The sequence below is a fragment of the Miniopterus natalensis genome, chromosome 2 (assembly GCF_054644295.1).
Source record: "Miniopterus natalensis isolate mMinNat1 chromosome 2, mMinNat1.hap1, whole genome shotgun sequence".
Taxonomy (NCBI): Eukaryota; Metazoa; Chordata; class Mammalia; order Chiroptera; family Miniopteridae; genus Miniopterus; species Miniopterus natalensis.
Window position 1 is genome coordinate 20977435 of NC_142082.1, and position 19180 is coordinate 20996614.

A 19180-nucleotide genomic window follows, 5' to 3' on the forward strand; every position below is an offset into this window, starting at 1 on the left:
TAGTGGAAATGTTTGTTTTGGTCGGGGCTCTAAAGATGACATAATTTATGTTTGGAGCATGTACACCTTTGTGGTTGAGAGTATGGCTCTGGATTCAGTTTGTCCAAGTTCCAATCCTTTAGTGGCACTTATCATTGGTGCTACCTTGGGAATATTACCATACTTAGCATAAATGGTAATATCCCCATTTTCTTCAATGGGGATAAAAATAATATATATTTCACTGGCTTATCTGAGTATTAAATGGAATATTTTATGTAGATCCCTGAAAATACTGCTATTATTAAAAAAGAAGTTACATGGGCTCTTACTCAAAGCAGAAATAATAATATTAAGTTGTAGAACTAGAACGTTATTTCCTATGAGAAACTGATGGGCTTTTCTACATGACAGTGAATATTTGCAATCCATACATAGTTTTATTGTCACTCAGCAAAATGCATATGATCAAAATGTTTGGTTAAAGGCTTCGGTAGCCTTAACCAAATGTGATGAGAACAGTAAAGGAAACCAACAAAACATGGATTCATTGGATATGTTTTAGAAATCCAGAGTGCTTAATTTCATTTAAGAAAACCTCCCTAATTTGAAACAATTAGGATGCATGGAAAGATTGTACCTCAATTTGCTTCAGACTAGGAATTTATGAACTACAGACAAATTATTTGCAGGAATTTTCACATTGGAATTGTTCATTGGAACGAATTATAAATATATTCTTATTTTATTTAGCTATAGAGATTATCCAGATTATGTGGGAGCAACGTTTCCTGGAAAGATGTGTGTTACTCATTATTCTACGGGGATTGCTTTGGTATGTACTTATTTTAAAATTATATATTTTAAAATTTCCCAACACTATAGCATTATTTTATATAGTTTACATTTATATTTACATTTAGAAATTGCATTTATTTTCAATTAGTGTTAAAAATGTGAAGTGTAAAAGAAAATTTGATGTGTATAGAAGGAAGAGTATTCTGTAGAACACGTGTCTTGTTGCAGTTATTTGGAAGTTAAAGTTGAATAAAAATATCAAATGCACCTGAATTCTTTAACATATAGAATATTGTGTCACAAAAAATTTTCTGTAAAGAAATTTCTGTAACCCAAATAGAATTTTGTTTGTAGACATAAAGTTGGAGAAATAGTCTCACAGATAAAATAGCTTCAAAATCAAAACAAATGATAAAAAGGATAATAAAAATTTAAAAAAATATCTCAAACAGTATTTAAAGGAAACTTTTATGTGCATTTTAAATCTTTATAGTACTTAAATATTTTATATATATATAAATTATTGGTATAATTTAGATGCATCTTTGAAAGGTGAAGTAGTTAGTTGAGCCACTTATCCTGTTCATTCTTTTAAAATACAAGTTGAAGTAGTGTATATATTTTTAAGTTAAAAAACAATTTTTATTCACGTCCACCTTTTAAAGTAAATATGGAAACATAAAAGGAAATTCATGTAATCTGGCTTCTTTCGGTTCAGGAAGCTATCACTATACATATTTTGCCCATTCTCTCTATTACATATGTATACTTATTATTTTAATATTTATAATAATTCTTAAAATAGATATAATAATTAAAATATAGTAATTATTGAAACATTACATATTATTTGTATACATCCATATTGTTTAATGCATTTTATATATGATAAATTTTAATCTTTATATTTTTATTATTTATATTTCATTATTTAAATAGTACCTATTTACCTTAGACAGTGTCCATTCATTATGCGCTATGAAAAATAAGAGATGTAAAATAGCTGTACACTTCTCATATCCATTGTCTAGGTTTATGAAATTTATAGTTCTGTAGCACTTTTGTATGTTATTATAACAGGTTTATTTAATAAATAAACTAATAAGATTTTACATTATTTTGAATATATAAATAATATTAACTATTGAATCAAGAAATATATTATTATGCTTATAAAGAGCTTTGACAGAGGGAGATCTTTCAGGTATCAGGGTGTAACAGAGCTGCTTCATTTTTTTCTGTCTTCTATGGACAAAACCAACTGCCACAGAAAATTAAACCTCCTCTTCCTCTTCTTGGAACTGTTAGCTATTTTTCTGGAATAACTCTTGAGTTTTTTTAAATACTGTGTATAAATGCCAATCATTGAGTTATTTTACTAATGAAAATACTTTTGCTTTCCCACCACATTTGATTGATAATTTAGGTAGGTATAAAACCCTAGTTTTCACATCTTTCTATCTTAGCAGTTTGAAGATTGATGTATTGTGTTTCTGTCAAGTCATTTTGAAGTGCAAGGACAGCAGGGTAACTTGAGGGTGTTTGTAGGAGAATTTGAACTGGTTATGGAAGGAGAGAAGTCAGTAAGGAAGTTTGGAGCAGTAAAGATTCAGGAACGAACCATGGTTTGGATGTGCTGGTGGGTACACGATTGTTGGAGTTGAGATGCTAGAGGAGTGATCAGGAATGAAATTATGTGGTCAGGATGTAGTATGCACTTTATAGAGATGATGCAGCGGTCACAGTTATTGATAAAGATCTGGTGACAGGGCTTAGGGTGTAAACTATTGGAATGAGTGGCTGAGGCTGGGTGTAGGATAGAGTAATTGGAGGAGATGAATTCAAGGAATTATTCTTTCACAAAGCTTTCATGTTATACTTTTACAAAACCTTTACATTTCTTTAACAGCTCTCGTGCTTTTACCACAATTGAGCATTTCTCTAAACAAGAATTGTTTTTATGCTTTAAACATAATATAAATTGTATCACAGTGTGTCAGTCTGCAATTAAAATTTTTGGGTTCCACTTATAATTTTGAGATTTATTCATCTGGCACATGAACTTTTGGTTAATTTTAAAATAACTTTATTTATTTATTTTTTATTTCACCAATAATTTTGGTCCAAGTGGTGTTAGGCCTAATGAACATACAAAGATGAATATGCAGTGTGATTACTTGATTATAAATCATTGAAGCCCAGTAAAGCATGGTACATAGTAATAGCACAATAAATGTTAGTTCTTTTTATCATCATCATTATCATCATCATTCTTGTCATTAGTTAAGGACCCCTAAGCCTAGTAGGGATTTAATGGCATGGATAAATGGCTTCCACATTTTTGTAATAAAAAGAAGAAAGTATACAGATTACTTGTTGGTGCAGATAAAAATATGTAGGAATCCAAGGAAAGGAGAAATAATTTCAGACTGGAGATAAGCATTTAAGATACATAATAATAGGGAAACACAGTACCCTCATCCCCTCAATGTTGTGTAAAACTTTATTTTTTAATAGAAATTTTAGATTCACAGCAAAATTGAGAGGAAAGTACAGAGATTTTTCCATATCCTCCCTCATTATTAACAGTCCATGCCATAGTGGAACATTTGTCATAAATGATGAACACACTGACACAATCACCCAAAGTCCATAGTTTACCTTTGGTCACTCTTGGTGGTGTACATTGTATGAGTTTTGACAAATGGATAGTGACATACATCTATCATTGAAGTATCACAGTAGTTTTACTATAGTCAAAATGCATTGTCTAATTTTTTTGCATTTGTGTGTGATATTTTATTGTATAAATATGCCACACTGTTACCTTTATGCTTTTCGTGAATATTTGGTGGTTTTTATTTTTGCCATTACATATGACATTTAATAAACATCCCTATACATACCTTGTCCAATCTCCATATGGTCTTTTTCTGTGAAAACAGAAACCAAGAACTAGAACCTCAGTTTTTAGATAGGCAATACTCCTGCTCATATAGCAGCCTTCATTTCTTAGCTATTTTTTAGCTATTTTTTTTCTAAGTTTCATCCAATGTGATATAAGCAGAAATAACATTTGGAACTTCCAGGAAGCTTCTTTAAAGGAATGCTACCCATTCTTCATTGTGGCGTTTTTTGAATGTGCTGTTTAAGATTCCATGTGAACCCGGTCAGCATGGCTCAGCATAGGTTGAGCATCAACCTATGATCCAGTAGATGGTGGTTCGATTCCTGGCCTGGGCACATGCCTGGGTTTTGGGTTCGACACCCAGTAGGGGATGTGCAGGAGGGAGCCAATCAATGACTCCCTCATCATTGATGTTTTTATCTCTCTCTTCCTCTCCCTTCGTCTCTCTGAAATCTATAAAGACATATTTAAAAGTAAAAAGCCATGTGAAGGGGGCTGGGGTGAATGGGGTCTTAATATATGTTGACAGGAGAAGATATGACTGGGTAGTGAGCACCCAGAGCAATATACAGATCTTTTAACATAGAAACCCATACGTGAAACTTATATGTTCATATATTAACTATTGTCACCCCAATAAATTTAAAAAATAAAATAAAATAGATATAACCAGTGGAAAAAAAAAAAAGTGAAGACAAGTGCTTTATTTAGGCAGGATGGAATAGGAAGCTAGAAGGAGCCCAGATCCCTGAAAACCAGAAGCTGTTTTTATGTGTGTGAGAAATATCTTTCTATTCTAAGTCATTATTATTTTGAATTTTCTGCCTCATGCAGCTACATCAAATCCTAGCAGTTTAGGAGTATTTATTGTAAACAGAATAGAACTGGATCAGTTTTTTCTATCCAATATGAAAATATATGTGTTTTAATTATTCCAATTTAAATTATGCACATTCTTTTGCTTATTGATATTTTTGGAATTAATGTTATCACCATATTTTCAATTTTTTTCTATTTGTTTCTTTGCCTCCACTGCTTTGCCAACAGTCTAGTATCACTAAGGAAAATTATAAATATACTTCAGGCCCGGCTGGGCGTGGCTTAGTGGTTAAAGCATTGACCTAGGATCCAGGCGATCAGGGTTCGATTCCTGGTCAGGGCACATGCCCAGGTTGCAGGCTGCAGCCGATCAGTGACTCTCTCATCATTGGTGTTTCTTTCTCTCTCTCCCTCTCTGTTCCTCTCTCTGAAATCAATAAAGATATATTTAAAAAATAATAATAATAATATACTTCAGGAAAAAGGAAAGTGATCCCAAATGGGAGATCTGAGAGTCAAAGGGAATGAAGAGTAATAAAAAATAATAATTGTTTGAACATGGCCTGCAAGAATTGATAGTTGTGTCTGATGAGTTTAAAATAGGTACAAGATTAAATTAAAATAAGTGACAATAATGTGTTATAGGTGGCTGTTTGATAACATAGTCTATAGCTGTGGCTGGAAAGCGTGTGCCAATTCATGGACCATATTTCTCAGACCTCCTTATATCTAGATGGAGCCATATAACATCAATAGGAGTAATGCTTGTCACTTCTTGGTTGTAGCAGTTAAATCTTGTGTGAGCCTTTCCCCTGGTAAGCTTAATGGAAAAGGCATAAATAAGGACAGGAGCACAAGAAGTAATTATTTCTGCATGAACATATGTAAGGTTACCTGGTTGTGGAACCAGGAACCTCTACACTGGGCTTTATATGAGTATATTAAATCACTAAGATTTTAGAACTTCTTTGTAGCCACATCTAACATTACATTAAATTATATATACATGATAATATATGATTTGGAACAGTGTAAATGGAGTTAAACAAGACGAAATGTATTTCTATGTACTGGCAATGAACAGACATTAAAACTTTAAAAATAGCATAAAAATAAAGAAATTTAAGAATAAAAAGCTATCAAATAATGTATAAGACTATACAGAGAAAATAAAACGTTATTAGAGACGGTGCCTAAGATCTTGGACTGGCAGACAATATTGTAAAGGTAATCCCCAAATTGATCTACAGGGTGAGTGCAGTCCCCAATAAAAATCCTAGCAGGTGTGCGAGTGTGTAAAATTGACAGGCTAAGACTACAGTTTTTAGGGTGATACAGGGTTAACAATAACTAAGATAATCTTGATGAAAATCACAGCGGAAGGCCATACTGTCATTGATAGGAAGACTTATCCTGAAGCTTAGGACAGTAGGCAAGTAAATAGACCAATGGAATAGAATCGAGGGTTTAGAAACAGAAAAATGAGAGGGACGTACTCAGTGTTTTACAAAGATTGTGGTGCTCTTGCTGGTGGGTGATCTTTTTAATTGAGCTCATATTGGTATATTACATTATATATATGTTTCAGGTGTACAACATAACTTGACATCAGTATGCACTGTGAAGTAAGTGTTCAGCACCAAAAAGTCTGATTATAGTGGATGTCTTTTTCATAAATGTAATTTCACTGCTATTCAAAGATAAAACTTAGGTAGATTGTAGCTCTATATGTAAAATGAAAGAATAAAGCCTTGGAAGTTAAAAAAGAAACATAACTTCATGACTATGAGCATAGGGAAAGGTTTATTCAAGTGGACACACAAAATTCTACTCATAAAGGAAACATTGGATGAAGTGGACCACATCAACTTAAGGAAATTTTGTTCATGAAAAGACATTAAGAGAGTGAAAAGACAAGCCACAGAGTAGGGAAACTAATTGCAATGCATGACTAATAGTGACTCATATACAGAATATATAAAGTGCTTCCACAAGTCAATAAAAATGCTAATGCATTAGAAAATGGACAAGATACTTGAATAAACACTTCACAAAAAAGAATAGCTCAGTTGTAAAAAATATATGAAATACAAGTTAAACCATGAAATACTTACCTTATACCCAGCGGAATTGATAACAAAAAGATGGACACAAGGAAGTTATCTGTGCACCCGTTAAATATGCAAAACCTAATCTAAGAATGTGGTTTCCCTTGATACAAATTACTGTGTCATTGAGAATACTATCAGGAGGCAGAAAGCACACTTAAACTCAGGATTTTGTTATATGGGTACATGTGAAATGGGAGGTGGAATGTGTGGACTATTCTAAGTGTGTAGGAGAGCTGTTGTAAGAATTTTGGTAACTTGAAGATCTTGGTTCATATAGCCAAAATACTAATATAAAATCTAATGTAAAAACAGCCCGTTTATTTATTTATGGTAGCTATTTATGTTATTCAAATGTTAAATTATGGTAAAGCTTGATAAAGACTCAGTATGCTTATATCTCAATGAGATTTCATAAGAAGAGCTTCAGCTTCTCACTTGTCCAAGGAGCTGTATTTGCCTATTCTTAAGTATTTGATAGAACAAAAAAGATGTTCAGAATTAGAAGAATATTACTTTTACCACCCTTCAATGAATTGTCCTTCTTTTGAATTTTCTTTGTTGTTAACAGTATTTCAAGGAGATAACTTTGGAGGCATTTTCAGTAATTGTCACCCAGATGCTGGGGCTTAGTCTGGGAATATCATATGATGACCCAAAGAAATGTCAGTGTTCAGGAGCCATTTGTATGATGAATCCAGAAGCTATGTAAGTTTTTAAATAATAAGATTTATTTGTTATGTTTATTTTGTTTTAAATATTTGAAGTGCAGACATAGTGTTTACTTATAGCACAATTTAGCTGTAAATGGACCAAGTACTATGAAATAAACAGGAAATATTCAGTGTAAGAGAAGTATGAGGGAGATGTACCATTAAGAGCAGTCAAGGATAACAAATCCAACCTGCAAGTTACATTATCAAAGGGATTCTCCTTAGGCTGCTGTGTGTTTTCTGAAAGCACTTAATAAAGATATTTAAAAATATGTCAGCAGGCTAAACAAGTGGCCTTTATTAGACAGAATTTTTAGTTTTGCTTTTAGAATAGTTTAATGTTGTGGAAAAACTTAGAATAAGTCCTAGTTGGAGGATCATATGAAATATATGATATTTGTGTGACTTTGGACAAATTACTTCACCTTTCTTTTTAAATAGATTTAATCTTTATTGTTGAAAGTATTACAGATGTCCACCAACCCCACTCTCTCCCTTTCCCCAAGCCTTCCCCGCACTATCATTTGTCCAGGGGCTATGCATATATGCATCTCAGTTCTTTGATTAATCTCTTCCCGTCCTCCCCCACTTTCCTCTGAAATATGTCAGTCTTGCATGTTTTACTGTCTCTGGATCTGTTCACTTTGTTTAGAGTTATCTTGCTTATGTTTATAATGGAAATGATTATGCCTATTTTATTTCACACCATGAGGCAAGAATAAAACAATAAAATGTGAAGGTGTTTTCTAAACTCTTAATTGCTATCAGTATGAATGGATTAGTTACAGTGATTTCTAAATTTGCCATTGTTCCCAGATAGTTTACCAGACAAGGACTAGAGTGGGTGTCATTAGTATTCTACAGGTTTTATTTTTTTAATTTGTGAAGGGCCTATGCTAATTAAGACCTACTTATAACTGAAGAACAATCCAAAGTCAAATGCAGAAATAAGACATTAATTTTTGAAAACATGCTCTTTTAATAGTTTCTTCTATACACCACCTAAATAAAGGTTAACTCTCGAATTCTAAAAATAGCTCAAACTCAAACATACATATTTATATATACACACATTTTATATTACAAATTCTAAATGGATTACACATATAAAAACATTTATACACATATAAAATGTACTTTATTAAATATAGTTAATTAAATTTATGATAATATGCTTATTAAATTAGATATGTAACTTATATAGATACATAAACAATGTGAGAATTACTATTCTGGCCTATTTTTCATTTGGAAACTATTCTCAATATGCTATGACAGGATGTTTTGCATAGGTCTCTCAGAGTGTAGTATTAATGATAATAAGAATAACAGTATTTTACATTGTACTTACTATGTATTGGAAACTCTCTCAAACACTACATATGTTTACTCATTTGATTCTCACAACATCCCTTTAGGGCAGGTTTTATTATTCCCATTTTTATAGATGAAAACTGAGTTAAATAAAGAGGATAATTATCCATGGTGAGATAACTAGTTTGTGGCAGACCCGAGATTTTAATTCAGACATTCTGGCTTTAGAATCTGTGTTAATAAACCTTTAGACTTGTACTATGTATAATATTTGTAATTAGCTTTATAATATTTAAAGTGCTTTCAAACATATTCTCTTATTTCGTACAAAACTCTTGTAATATGTGTAGGGCAAATGTTATCTTAACTTTTACAAAATCTAACAAATATGTATATATATCTTCTGCATTTTCACAGTACATCCCAAATTATTTTACGTAATTTTCAAAGAAGGCATGTGAATAAGGCAAATGTTATTTCCATTTTATGTGTTTGTTTTTTTGTGTTTTTTTTTTTTAAATCACCTGGAGTACAGAGAGACTAAATGACTCTACATTGGGTATAAAATTAATTAGTGGCCAAAATTCAGGTGATAAAGTAATATCATTAGTGATTTGTTAGGCACTTACTATAAGCCTGGGAGTTGAGTTAGGCACTTTGCTTATTTAATATTACTTAATTCTCACAACAGCTTTCTGAGGAGGACAGATATTATTCCTATGTTGTAGATGAGAAAACTGAGACTTAGAGAGTTTGATCACTTTGCCTAGAAGCCTCATAAGTCACAGGGTGGGTACCAGTCAACAAGTAAATCAACTCAAAGTTTTGTTAGTTACTCCATACTGACTTCAGGTAGAAAACAGTTAATATATTGGAATTAATTTAAACCAAGTAGCACGAGAACATTAATATGTATTTGTATAAACTTCATTTTTTTAAAAAAATTTATCTTTCTTGTTTAAAGTATTACAAATGTCCTCCTTTTCCCCCCATTTATCTCCTCCTCACTGTACCCTCCCCCCAGGCCTTTACCCCACTGTTGTCTGTGTCCCTGGGTTATGTGTATATGCATATAAGTTCTTAGGTTAGTCCCTCTCCACCCACCCATCCACCCATCCCTGCCTTCCTTTTGAGATTCATCAGTCTATTCCATGCTTCTGTGTCTCTGGATTTATTTTGTTCACCGGTTTATGCTGTTCATTAGATTGCACATATGAGTAGATCATGTGATAATTGTCTTTCTCTGACTGGCTTATTTCACTTTGCATAATTCTCTCCAAGTTCCACCATGCTGTCTCATAGTGTAAGAGATCGTTCTTTTTTAAAGCTGCATAGTATTCCATGGTGTAAATGTCCTAGAAGGTGCTTGATGTGATTTCAGTCTTCTTGAACTTGTAGAGCCTTTTTTTGTGTCCTAACAAGTGGTCTGTCTTTGAGAATGTCCCATGTGCACTTGAGGAGGATGCATATTCTGCAGCTTTGGGATGAAATGTTCTGTAAATGTCAAATAAATCATCTGACTAGTGTATCATTTAGAATCACTGTTTCCTTGGTGATTTTTTTGATCTGGAAGATATATCCAGTAAAGTCCGTGGGGTGTTAAAGTCCCCTACTATGACTGTATTGTTGTCAATTTCTCCTTTAAAGTCCTCCAGAAGTTTTTTTTCTTTCTTTTTTCTCAGCCTGTGTGAGTCTTTTGTTCTGAGATGGGTGTCTTGTAGAAAGCATATATTTGGATTATGTCTTCTTATCCATTCAGCTACTGTGTCTCTTTGATTGGAATATTTAATCCATTTATATTTAAGGTTATTATTGATAGATACTTATCTATTGCCATTTTATTTTTTTACCCCTGTTTCTCATTCTCTCTATTTCAACTTATTACAGCAGTCCCTTTAACATTTCCTGCAATGCTGGTTTGGTGGTAATAAACTCCTTTAGCCTTTTTTTCTCTGGGAAACTCTTTATTTCACCATCTGTTTTGAATGATAGCCTTGCTGGATAGAGTATTCTTAGTTTCACATCCTTGTTTTGCATTACCTTGAATACTTCATGCTATTCCATTTTGGCCTGTAGAGTTTCTGATGAAAAGTCATCTGACAACCTTATGGGAGCTTCTTTGTAGGTAACATATTGCTTTTCTCTTGCCGTCTTTAAGATTCTCTCTCTGTCTTGAATTTTTGGCATTTTAATTATGATGTATCTGGGTGTGGGCCTCTTTGGGTTTTTCTTGCTTGGGACTCTGTGTACCTCCTGAACTTGTGTGACTTTTTCCTTTACTAGGTTAGGGAAGTTTCCTGCCATTATTTCCTCAAACAGGTTCTCTAACCCTTGCTTACTTTCAGCCTCTTCTGGCATTCCTGTGATGTGAATATTGTCACATTTCATGTTGTTCCACAGCTCCCTTAAACTGTCCTCCTGTTTTTTTAATTGTTTTTTCTTTATGGTTCTCTGATTGATTGATTTTTTCCTACCCTGTCTCCTAATTTGCTGATCTGATCCTCAGCTTCCCCTAATCTGCTGTTTATTCCTTCCAGTGTTTTTTAAATTTCTACTATGTCATTCTTAATTTCCTTCATAGTTTCTAGTTATTTTCTCATGCTGTTGCACATCCTTATGATGAGCATTCTGAGCTCTGTATCTGATAGATTGCATATCTCCATTTCATTTAGCTCTTCTTCTGGAGAATTCTTTTGTTTTTTCACTTGGGGCTTGTTTTTTTGTCTCCCCACTTTGGCTGCCTATTTGAATTTGTTTCTGTTTATTAGGTACATCTGCTAGGACTCCCAATATTTTGGATGGTCTCTGGTTCAGGCCAATGTCAGATGTTGTTTGTGACTGGCCTTGAATACCGTGTTTGAAGTTTTCTACACAGCTCATGGCTTTCTCTCCTGGGGCTGGGGCTGGAGCTGGGGCTGGGGGCTGGGTGTGTTTGGACAGGACCAAGATGTGCACCAAAGTCTGCTTTTCAAAGCCCTGGGTCCAGAAACAAATCAGGCAAAGATTCAAAGCACCCAGACTCTGATTATAATTCCGTCTTGTTATAAGCCGCAGGCTGTAGAAACTCCACAGGGTGGGACGAGAGGTTTTCCAAACATGGTGGGGCAGTTGCTTCCCCTCCAGGCAAAACCTGCTTGGATGGCAAATATCTGCCTAAGAAAGATGTCCTCTGCCTTATGGGGGAAAGACTTAGCACAGGAATCCTGATGGCTGCCCTCTGAGCTGTATCCCCCAAGCCAGCATCCCTGTAGTCTCTTCACACAGCTCTAATCCACTCTGCCCTTCCTCCACCAGAGCCCAAGATGAGTGGCTCCACACAAACTTTGTGTGTTGTTGGCTTTTTAAGAGGGTGCCTGCATTTCCAGCCCTCTCTCCCTGGCAGACGGAAACCCTTATGCTTTTCATAGCCAGATGTTATTTGGGCATCATTCTCAGTTCTGGTGCTCTGAGCTGGAAGCCCATCTTGGGGTTTAGATTCTAGAATTCTCAGTGGGAACCCCCTACAGCTGAGATATCCCTCTGGGACTTCAGCTGCTGCCTGTGGGAGTTCAGCCAGCCCTCTTGTGCCTCTGCACTTCCTACCAGTCTTTCTGTGGTCTCCACTCTCAGTCCTTGATTATGAGTGTGCTCTCAGCTCATCTTCAGTTGTAGTTGATTATTCAGGATGGTTTTTCTATATTTTACTTGTACTTCCAGTTTGGTCCTGGGAGAGTGTCAGTGTAGCTTCTACTCAACTAGGTGCCATCTTGGAATCTCCAAACTTCATTCTTATACTTCAGTAATTCTTCTAATATTGTATTTTGATGATTTAATTTATATCTACTTTAAAAAATGGGGTAGCCCATGTTTTAAACCCTTACGCTCAATATATATTACACACACAAATGAGTTAAGAAGTGGAGGGAGTAAAGAGGCATAGAAAATGTCAATATCATTAATGTAGGAACTGTGGTCAAGGTTTGCTTATGTACCTGCTTGTATCATTTTACATAAAGGCAAAAATATTTGGAAGGAGCATAGAGTTATTAATTATTCAAAGAAATGGAATTATTTTATTCATATTGTTTTCTTATTAGTGTTTTGGGTTTCTTTGGATATATACCCAGAAGTAGAATCACTGGGTCATAAGGTAGTTCCATTTTTAATTTTTTGAGGACCCTCCATACTGTTTATCATAGTGGCTGCACCAACCTTTATTCCCACCAGCAGTGGCAAGGGTTCCCTTTTTACCACATCCTTGCCAGCACTTGTTTTGGGGTTTATTGACAATAGCCATTCTAACAAGTGTGAGGTGATATCTCTTGGTTCTAATGTGCACTTTTCTATAAGTGATGTTGAGCATCTTTTCATATGTCTATTGGCATCTGTATGTCCTCTTTGGAGGTGTCTATTCAGGTCCTCTCCCTGTTTTAATTGGATTATTATTGTATTTTAATGTTTGTGGTTTTTTTTATGTTGAGTAGTATGAGTACTTTTATAAATTTTGGATATTAACTTATCAGATATATGATTGGCAAATATGTTCTCCCATACAGTGGGCTCTCTTTTCATTTTTTTGACTTTTGTTTTGCTGTACAGAAGCTTTTTAGTTTGATGTAACCCCATGTGTTTATTTTTTCCTTTGTTTCCCTTACCCTAGGAGGTATATTGGAAAACATATTGCTATGAGAGATGTCTGAGATTTTACTGCCTAAGTTTTGTTTCGGGATTTTTATCGTTTAACAACTTACATTTAAATCTTTTATCCATTTGGAGTTTATTCTTGTGGATGGTGTAAGTTGGTGGTCTAGTTTCATTTTTGTGTGTGTACCTGTCCAATTTTCCCAACACCGTTTATTGAAGAGACTGTTTTTACTTAATTTTATGCTCTTTCCTCTTTTGTCAAATATTAATTGACCATAAAGGCATGGTTTTTCTGGGCTCTCTGTTCTGTTCCATTGATCTATATGCCTGTTCTTATTCCAGTACCAGGCTCTTTTGATTACAATGACCTTGTAGTATAGTTTGATACCAGATTATTTTGGTATCTCCAACTTTGGTTTTTTCTTTCTCAAGATTTCTGAGGCTATACAGGGTCTCTATTGATTCTATACAAATTTTTGGAATATTCTAGATCTGTGAAATATTCCTTTGGTGTTTTCATAGGAATTGCATTGAATATATAGATTGCTTTGGGTAGTGTGGACATGTTAATGATGTTTATTCTTCTAATCCATGAACACGGTATCTTGAGAAGATTGTGTTTTTAGGATTTTATTAATTTCTTCCAGATTGTCTAATTTGTTGGCATATAGTTAGTTGTTCATAAACTTTTCTTATAATCCTTGGCATTTCTGTGGTGTCAGTTGTTACTTCTGTTTCATTTCTGATTTTTTTTTTAATTTGGGTCCTCTGTCTTTTTTCTTGATGAACCTAGTTAAGGGTTTATCAATTTTGTTAATTTTTCACAGAACCAGCTCTTGGTTCAGTGACCTTTTGTATTGCTTTTTAAGACTATTTCATTTATTTCTGCTCTGATCTTTATTATATCCTTCTTTCTACTCCTTTTGGGCTTTGTTTGTTGTCCTCTTTCTAGTTTCTTTAGCTGTGAGGTTATATTGTTTATTTGAGATTTTTCTTGCTTCTTGAGGTAGTCCTGTAATGCATTGAATTTCCCTGTTAAGACTGCTTTCACTGTGTCTCATAGATTTTGGTTTATTGTGTTTTTATTTTCATTTGTCTCAGGTATCATTTATTTCTTCCTTGATATCATTGTTAACCCATTCATTGTTTAGTAATGTTATTTAGCTTCTGTGTGTTTGTTTTTCAGGTTTTCTTGTAATTGATTTCTAGTTTGATATTATTATGGTTGGAGAAGATGCTTGATATTATTTCAATCTTCTTAATTTTATTTATACTTGTTTTGTGTCCTGACATGTAGTCTAGCCTAGAAAAAGTTCCATGTGCACTTGAAAAGAATGTATATTCTGCTGCTTTGGGTGAAATGCTCTGAAAATATCAATTAAATCCATCTTGTCTGGTGTGTCATTTAAGGCTGCTGTTTCCTTGACTTTTTTGGTCTGGAGATCTATCCTTTGATGTCAATGGGGTATTAAAATCTCCTGCTCTGATTGTATTACTGTTGATCTCTCTCTTTAGATCTATCAAGATTTACTTTATGTTTAGGTGCTCCAATGTTGGGTACATAAATGTTTACAAGGGTTATATATCCTCTTGTTGGATTGATCCCTTTAACATATGCCCTTCCTTGTATCTTATTATAGCTTTTGTTTTACAGTCTATTAAGGCATTTTGTCTTATCTACTCCAGCATTTTTTTGTTTTTATTTGCATGAATTATCTTTTTTCTATCCTTTTACATATGTTCTCAGTCCCTGCTCTCTCTTTATTCTGGTAAAAGTGGATACTGTTTTGGAGTATGGAATAACTTGAGGCAAACATGGGCTTTGGAGTCTTTCACTTGCTTGTGTGTTAATTTTTTCTAACCCTTAGTTTTTTCATCTGAAAAATGATCACCATGATAGGTATATCACACAGTTGTGAAGATGGAAGTAATCAAGATGTATGTAAGTTGTTCATCATTGTGCTCATATCTCTTACTATTTGAGGAGTAGGGAAGACCTAGGAAAGTATTAAAATGGTGATGTAGGGAGAATGAACATGGCAGGATAGACAGGAGTGAGGGTGAATGTGTGAGTGAGTGAGTGAATGAATGAATGAGAGGGCGAGTGTGGAGACCTGTGTGGATGTGAGTGTGTGTGAGGGTTAGCCTGATTGTGTGGAGACTCGGGGGGGGCGGTCATTTGGGCTCTCCTGGCCAGGGAGCCCTGGCTGTAGTCACAGCCACTTCTGGCCTGTGGCTCTGGCTTGGAGACCTTGCCATGTTAGAGGAATTGCAGGAACCTCCTTGGGAGGAGGCTGAGGAGAGAAGCTGTAGCTCAGCACCCAGTCTAACTGCCATCCAGAATTGCCCCGGCACCTGCCAGGACACCACACACCTGCTGTGCACCTTACCCCAGAACCCATCCACCAGGGACACTACCAGGGCTTCGTGTGCCTGCCACAGACACAGACAAGGCCTGGCTGCCATCCATGGTCCCAGCCCCATCTGGCATGCTGCCATGGACCCCACCTGACCCCTGATGACTGCTGCTGACCTACCTGGAGTCTTGCCCTTGCCATGAACCACCCTGGACTTACTGCCATGGCCACCACCACCATGCTGCCACTGCCACCCTAGAGCCTATCTGCAGTTGCCCCACTGCTAGAGGTCAGGGGCAGGAACTGTGCTAAAGGCCAGGAGCAGGCTCTAGCCTTCTCTGCCCTTGGCCTGCTTGAACTGAGGACCTGATGGAGAGTGACGAGGCTGCATATCTGTAGACGAGACAGGAGAGCTTGGGACAGAGAAAGACGGCCCAGAGGGTGCTGACTGTGGAGACCACAGAGTGGGTGCAGCAGTGGAAACCTGGGGCTGAAGTCCCTGGATTGAGTTGCAGTAGCACCTTGCTATCATCCAGCCTTGAATGTTCACCCCAATCTGTGTCAGTGGGAAGGGCCATGAAGTGGAGCTCAGTGCCAGCCTCCAATGGAGGGGTCTGAAGGGCACACACAGCATTGAATCTGGGGACTCTCTGTGTCTGGGAGGAACTTATGCTGTTGATCAGAAAGGGGACTAGACAGTAGGACCAGGAACAAGGATTAGACCTACCCACCAGGAACACAGAGGAGGAGCCCTCTTTCCCACTGGCAAACAGCTGCTTCTGACCCAACTTTTAGTCACCTCTGAGGCAAGGGGGAACAGCCTGGGGCTGGAAAACTGTGCCCCTGCAGGTGGCAGTGAGAAGCCATGAGGCCAAACAAACCTGATGCACTGATAGGAGAGGAAGTGCCTGGCCCCCTCCAGCAAGTTATTGGCACCACCTCCAACAAGAGTTTGATCTAATGGTACTGGCCAAGAAAGGATATCCCTGTAGAACCCAGCTCCACGGGGGAAGGGAGAATAGCTCAGAACAGGGACACTCAGGGTGTGAGAGGCAGGTAGACCCAGTCTCTGGTCTAAGGAGGCCCCACTCTCTGGCTTACTTAGGGCTTCAACCTATCAGGCTTCATCAGGTTGCCCAGGGCCAAGAAGGGACAGTGACTCACATTGGCCTGCACTAGAGAATCTCTCAGGAGCCCCAGGTTAGACACACCAAATAACTAGATTCAACAACATCAAAGCAAAATCCAGTGAGCTCCAGAAATAGTAGACCCAAAGGTTTTTGTTTGTATGTGTTTGGGTTTTGTTTGTTTTCTTGTTTTTACATCCTTTTAAAAATCTTCCTTTGATTTTTTCCTGTGTCTCAAATTTCTCTCTCTCCTTTAATTCTGTGCTCTTTTTGCCTCTTTCTCTTTTCTTCTTCTTGTTATTAATTTTTCTTCTTTGCTTGTTTTACTTTTTCTGATTATATCTTAATATATCCATTATTCTTATTACATTTTAAATTCATAATTTTTATTTCATTCTCTTGCTGATTTTTCTTTCTCATTCTAGTTCTTTTAACTTCCTTCTTGTTTTCGTATTCTCTTTTTTCTTCTTTCTCCTTTATATCCCCTCTAAGTCTTTGCTCTTGTGTCTTTTAGTATTCTTTTTATTTTTTCTCTGCTTTGTTTTCCCTTTTTCCTTCTTAGTTTTTCTTGATTTTGTTGCTTTGCTGAGTTTGATATTCATGGTGTTTTTGGTTCAGTCCTGTAGTGTCTTGTTCTGTCAGCACCCACAGCTGGCACAATGAGGTTGGGTTTGAGCCTCACATTCAGCACATCTGAGGGGTTATTCTGCCTATGAATGGGACACCAACAATCAAGTTCCAGCAGAAGAGCCCAAATAATGCACATAAGGGGCATTCCTGGAGCATCCAGCTCAGGAGATGAAAGGGACTGCACTGGATGCTTCAAGGCACTTTTTATATAAGGCCATCCCACAAAGACTGGGAGGCATAAGAGTTCAATCTAATACACAGGAACAAACAAAAAGAGACAGCTCAGATGGGGAGAGAAAGAAACAACCCCGAAATGAAAGAATGGAGGCAAGCAACCTATCAGACATAGAGTTCAAAGTAATGGTTATAAAGATGCTCAAGGAAGTTAGTGAGAGTTACAGGAAACTCAGTAAAACTACAACAGCATCAAAAGGAAAGAGAAACCATGAACAAGAACCAGTCAGAACTGAAGGATAACGTATCTGACATCAAGAACATACTGGAAGGAATTAAAAGTAGGTTGGATAAAACAGAGGACTGAATCAGCAATTTGGAAGACAAGGTAGAAATAAATACCCAATTAGAGCAGAAAATAGAAAAAAGAATTAAGCAGGAGGATATATTAAGGGAGCTCTGGGACAACATGAAACATAACATCCAGATGATAGGGATACCAGAAGGAGTAGAATGTGAGCAAGGAACAGAGAACCAGTTTTAAGAAATAATGACAGAAAACTTTCCTAAAATGGTATAGGAAAAAGTCACACAAGTTCAGGAGGCTCAGAAAGTCCCAATAAAAAACCCCTCAGAGGTCCACACCTAGACAAATCATAATTAAAATGGCAAACGTTAAAGACAAAGAAAGAATCTTAAAGGCAGAGAGAGACAGAAAATTACCTAAAAGGCAATTCCCGTTAGAATGTCATCTAATTTCTCAGGAAATACTTTAGGCCAGAAAGGAGTGCCATGAAGTATTCAGAGTAATGAAAAGCAAGGGCCTGAACTCAAGACTGCTGCATCCAACAAGACTATCATTTAAAAGTGAACATTAAATGAAGGGTTTCCCAGGTGGTAAAAGGGCTAAGTGAGTACATTACCACCAAAACAGCATTACAAGAAATGTTAAAGGGACCGGTTTAAGAAGAAAAAGCAAACCAGAGAGGATCATAGGCATAAAGAAAATAAAAATGACAATAAGTAAGTACCTATAAATAATACCCTTAAATGTAAATGGACTAAATGCCCCATCAGAAGATATAGGGTGACTGAATGGATAAGAAAACATGACCCATATATATGCTGTCTACTAGAGACCCACCTCAGAACAAAAGATTCACACAGACTGAAAGTGAAGTGATGGAAAAAAATTCCATGCAAATGGAAATAAGAAATAAAAAGCTGGGTAGCAATACACACATCTGACAAAATAGACTTCAAAACGAAGGCTATAAGAAGAGACAAAAAGGCCACTACATAATACAAAAGGGATCCAACAAGAAATAACCCTTGTAAACCTATATGCATCGAGTACAGGAGCACTCAAGTATATATAAAAAACAAACAAACTCCTGATGCACTCTAAGGGAGAGATCAACAGCAACACAGTCATAGTAGAGAAATTTAATATCCTACTGACACCACTGGATAGATCTTCCTGACAAAAAATCAGCAAAGAAACAGCAGCCTTAAATGACAACTATAGCAGATGGATCTAACTGATATTTATGGAATATTTCACCTCAAAGCTACAGAATATACATTATTCTCAAGTGCACATGCAATATTCTCAAAGATAGACCACCTG

General features: G+C 36.0%; 1 protein-coding gene across 1 annotated transcript in view; it reads left to right on the plus strand.

Moving 5' to 3' along the window:
* The window catches only part of ADAM32 (ADAM metallopeptidase domain 32), a 119834-nt gene that overhangs the window by 38765 nt on the left and 61889 nt on the right, over window positions 1-19180 (plus strand). The window contains exons 10-11 of the mRNA XM_087813622.1: window positions 733-814; window positions 7184-7320. Coding sequence (XP_087669748.1) covers window positions 733-814; window positions 7184-7320 — 219 coding nt within the window. The remainder of the gene's footprint in view (window positions 1-732; window positions 815-7183; window positions 7321-19180) is intronic.